The following is a 4,051-nucleotide window of genomic DNA, read 5'->3' on the forward strand; positions in this document are numbered from 1 at the left end:
AAAAAAAAAACAACCTATATTAATAATAAAAAAAAACTACTATTATTGAAAGTGTTTACTGTTTGTCTTTTATCTGTCACATTTGCATAATTTTAAAATCAGCACAGAGACTGCTTACAAAAATATGAGGACATGGTGAGAACATGGTACTTTTACAGTATATATATATATATATATATATATATATATATATCTATATATATATATACAGTGGCAAATGGCTGCAATATAACAAAGAGTGAAAAATTTAAGGGGGTCTGAATACTTTCCGTACCCACTGTATATATACACACACACACACATTGCAGTTGGGGCACATGATTCTGTTCTATTAAATGTTAATATTGTTGGAGCAAATGAAATTATGCATTTCAGTGGGACGTAAAATAATAAACAGAAAAATTCACAAAATTTGTTTAAATATCGCAAAATATTTATTATTACCTAACAATGTTTACCACATTAATGGCAATTAAATGTTATCATTTCATAGAAATAACATTGAGAAAAATCTTATTAGCCAATATGGCTAAAGATAAATATTTAACATAAATGTGAAAAATAGCAATTCCATTGATGCATTGACGCAATTGCAGAGCTTCATTGTTTTACAGCGAATAAAGTGAATGAGTCCAGTAACAAGATCCAAGAAAGAGTCTTTGGCTTGTAGTGGCTTGATGTTCAGTGTCCTCTGATGGGCGACACATCTCTTTGGGTTTCTGGAGTCCCTGATTCCACAGTTTCATTTAGTTACAGCATATTCCTCATGTGCAACAAGTATCTTCAATGCTAGTCTTTATTTGCAATCAGTTTAATTTAAACATCCCACTTGGCTTCTCCAACTAGTTATCCCATGCACCAAAAGGTCTAGTTCAGAAAAGTTTAGTGTTGATAGAGCTTAGTCTTTATAATTTGAGGTTTGGTTTGTTTCAGTCAACATCTTCCTTGGTTTTTATCCCGTTGAGCTCCACAACTCCACACTGATGCCGACTCACCTCTAAGGTGAAGCCCACATGACAAACATCACAATCCAAGACGCTTGCATCTGCAGGTATTCCAACACACCTGATGACACCCCATGGCATGAAAACACAAGACGTGTGCGATAAATGAGCAGAGAGGAGCTTCTTATCCAGGTAAATCCTGTGGTGGATCAGCAAAGATGAGCCTGATCTCTACAAGGCAGCATTTTCAGACGTCCACGCTCGTGCCCTGTGGTGCCGCCTCACTCGCCATTTCTCCAGAAGATGGATCCTCTTGATGGCCCTCACTCTGGAGAGGATGTCACCAATCTGTGTTGTGTTTTTCACCCTATAGAAAAAACAAAGCAATGAGGTTATTATCAAAGCAAACACAGGTAGAAACCTTGACCAGATTTACCTGGCAAGTACTAGTGGTACAACTTAAATCAGATGCTCAGATATATTGAGAATTAAGAGTTCAATATAGATGCAACACCCTGAAATGTAAGATTTTACGGTACATCTATAGTGGAGATTATATATGTATAAATATATATCTTGTATATTTTTTGCATTCATGATTTTAAAAACATAAAAAAAACTCTAGTGCCCCCAAATTTGAGTTTAAGACTCTAATTTTCATTGTAGCCATAAGCTGAACACATTGAAAGTAAAATCCACTTTATACTCCAGTCTTCAACAAAATATTTTCTTTCAAAGTTAATGTACTTATATAATGTACTTTTTTTGTCACAGCCACAAGAGATATCAATCTTACAGAGGCTTGTAATTAAAGCAACCAAAATAATTCCTTAAATGTATGTGAGAATGCGAATGTGCTGCTTTATTTTTTTAATCTATGTGGTTTGTTTTACCGTCTAATCTTTGTCTGTTTGTCTGCCAGTTTGTGTTTGCATTGCTTCTCGGCACAATCTTGGCCCTGGGCGGCATGGATTGCCTTGTCTGACGCTGCTTTATGCCTAAAAAAGAAAGTTCACATTAGACATGAGCAGTCAATTCCTGAACAAGTTTGATAAAAGTCCAAAAATAGAACTGAAACCTGTTTCTACAAGTTCGTCAAGTCATGCAGTGACAGCAATTATGCCTGTAGATTATTACTGAGGTTCCCACACACAGCTCGGGAAAACAAGTGTGTCCCAAATATTTTTTAACCAGTAAGTCCTGTGACCTTAAAATTGGTTTTAAGATTAAAACTATCTGGCTTTGAACTATGACGTTGTTCACATTATTAGCATTCAGTGTGTACTTACTGTAACGAATTGTCCAGCTGACAAAATGAAGAGCATGTTTTGTCTTGACTATCTGCACATTTGCAGCGTGACTTGGGCACAACAGGTTCTGTTACTGAGCGCTTCTTACGTGGAGCGTTTCCAAGTCCATATGACACTGTTCGCCTGGGGGGGAAGAAAACATAATTAGAAGACAACGTTAGTCATTCCATTATTTAATAATGATTTACAGGTATATATATTGTTTGTACATTTAAAGTCATCAAATATAATGTTTGTTATGACTTACTCTGGTGTGTTGACCCATATTATGTCCAGGTGGCAAAAGTAGACACACTCTTTATCTATAAAACTTGCGCAGGAACATCTCTTAGTCCTGGAGTGTCGCACAGAGATTGATGTGCCTTGTGCTGTGCCATGACCCAAAGATGCTGGAGCAGCTAAAATCATAAAATTATGTTGAATTCATAAGGTTTTGCTACATAAACAATTCTACCTACAAACACGCACTGTGGTTTTACACTCTTAAGTTGCAAAACTGTTTGATGGACTGGAAAAACTGGAATTTGTCACGCTCAATTAAAAATGACAGTGATGCTCATCTTATAGATAAAAGAATAGTAAAACGTTATCTTGCATGTTTTTATAGGTTAAGCAACGTTATAAAGTATTACACCTACTTAATTAGCCTATACCTGCACCTTTAGGTCTGTATTTTGACACATTGTAGATTGTTTAATACTTATGTAAACTTTAAAAACTTGTAACAGTAATTAAGGCAACTAATTAAAAGGCACTCAAATAATCTTTAACACATTATATTGGATATACATATACTTAAAATAAGTACATACCCAAATCAAAAATTCCAGATGACAGCATGGACAACAATGGAAAAAGAATCCTCAAATCCATTTTATTTAATCTTATGTTCCTGATGTGGCACAAATGGTGATAATCCAATAAATTCGCAAACAGCTAAAAGGGTTGAGTTTTGCACTATTAAGCTGCAGTCTTAATGCACTTATGCATCTTTCTGTAGTCTCGAGCACACCCCTGTAAAGAAGCGCTTATATACGCGCGCTCTCCGCCTCCCGCCCGCTCGCTCAAGCGAACACAATGCTCTTTGTTAATAGTCACCGACAAGCAACGTGTGGAGAGAGATAAGAGCTTTGTATTCCTGAGATTCCAGTGGGATGAAGACGCCGGGCGGCCGTTTGGTGCCAAGTTTTTTTTTTATTTTTTTGGTAAGTAAGGTGTCTTAAAGGGCAGTTTTCATACAGGGCAGTAGATGGCGCGCGAGTACAGACCGCGCAGACTTGATTGAGACTCCAAACGAGAATATATTCCACAATTTCTGTCTATTATATATTTATATAGTGTAGACCGGGGATAGTTATGTTTTACAGTCTTAGGCAAATAGAAATGTCTTTTTTTTTGTATAGACGCGAAGAACTTTAAAGTTTTGGCTACGAAAAAACTATAAAACATATTCGTCCATATTGCCCAGAAAAGCTAATTGAAACAAAATCCTGCAACTGGAGCACTCAATGTGGGGTAAGTTGTCATAGATGAACCTGCTATTAAACAGAACAGGGTTTCAGCACAGTTTAATGAAACAGCAGTTAATATATATATATATATATATATATATATGTGTGTGTGTGTGTGTGTGTGTACACACAGTCAAATAGTTTGTAATTGTAATTGAACTGATATCTTAACAGCTTCAGATTTACAAGAGTAACGATAATTTTAAATCTTGTTGGTGTCTATGAATTGCAGATTGAAGTATCAAGTGATACGAAGAGCAGTTTTGAAACTTTAGCCTCTAGCTCT

General features: G+C 35.9%; 1 protein-coding gene across 1 annotated transcript; it reads right to left on the reverse strand.

The window, feature by feature from the left end:
- Positions 1-495: 495 nt before the first annotated feature.
- Positions 496-3,248, reverse strand: LOC107669974 (endothelin-1-like). The gene is made up of 5 exons (XM_016462408.1): positions 3,067-3,248; positions 2,502-2,652; positions 2,234-2,377; positions 1,838-1,942; positions 496-1,311 (listed from the first exon to the last, which is right to left on the reverse strand). The coding sequence occupies exons 1-5, from the start codon at positions 3,125-3,127 to the stop codon at positions 1,176-1,178; spliced, it is 597 nt and encodes a 198-aa protein (XP_016317894.1). The 5' UTR covers positions 3,128-3,248; the 3' UTR covers positions 496-1,175.
- Positions 3,249-4,051: the final 803 nt, after the last annotated feature.

This window comes from Sinocyclocheilus anshuiensis, unplaced genomic scaffold (assembly GCF_001515605.1).
Source record: "Sinocyclocheilus anshuiensis isolate Anshui unplaced genomic scaffold, SAMN03320099.WGS_v1.1 scaffold160, whole genome shotgun sequence".
Taxonomy (NCBI): Eukaryota; Metazoa; Chordata; class Actinopteri; order Cypriniformes; family Cyprinidae; genus Sinocyclocheilus; species Sinocyclocheilus anshuiensis.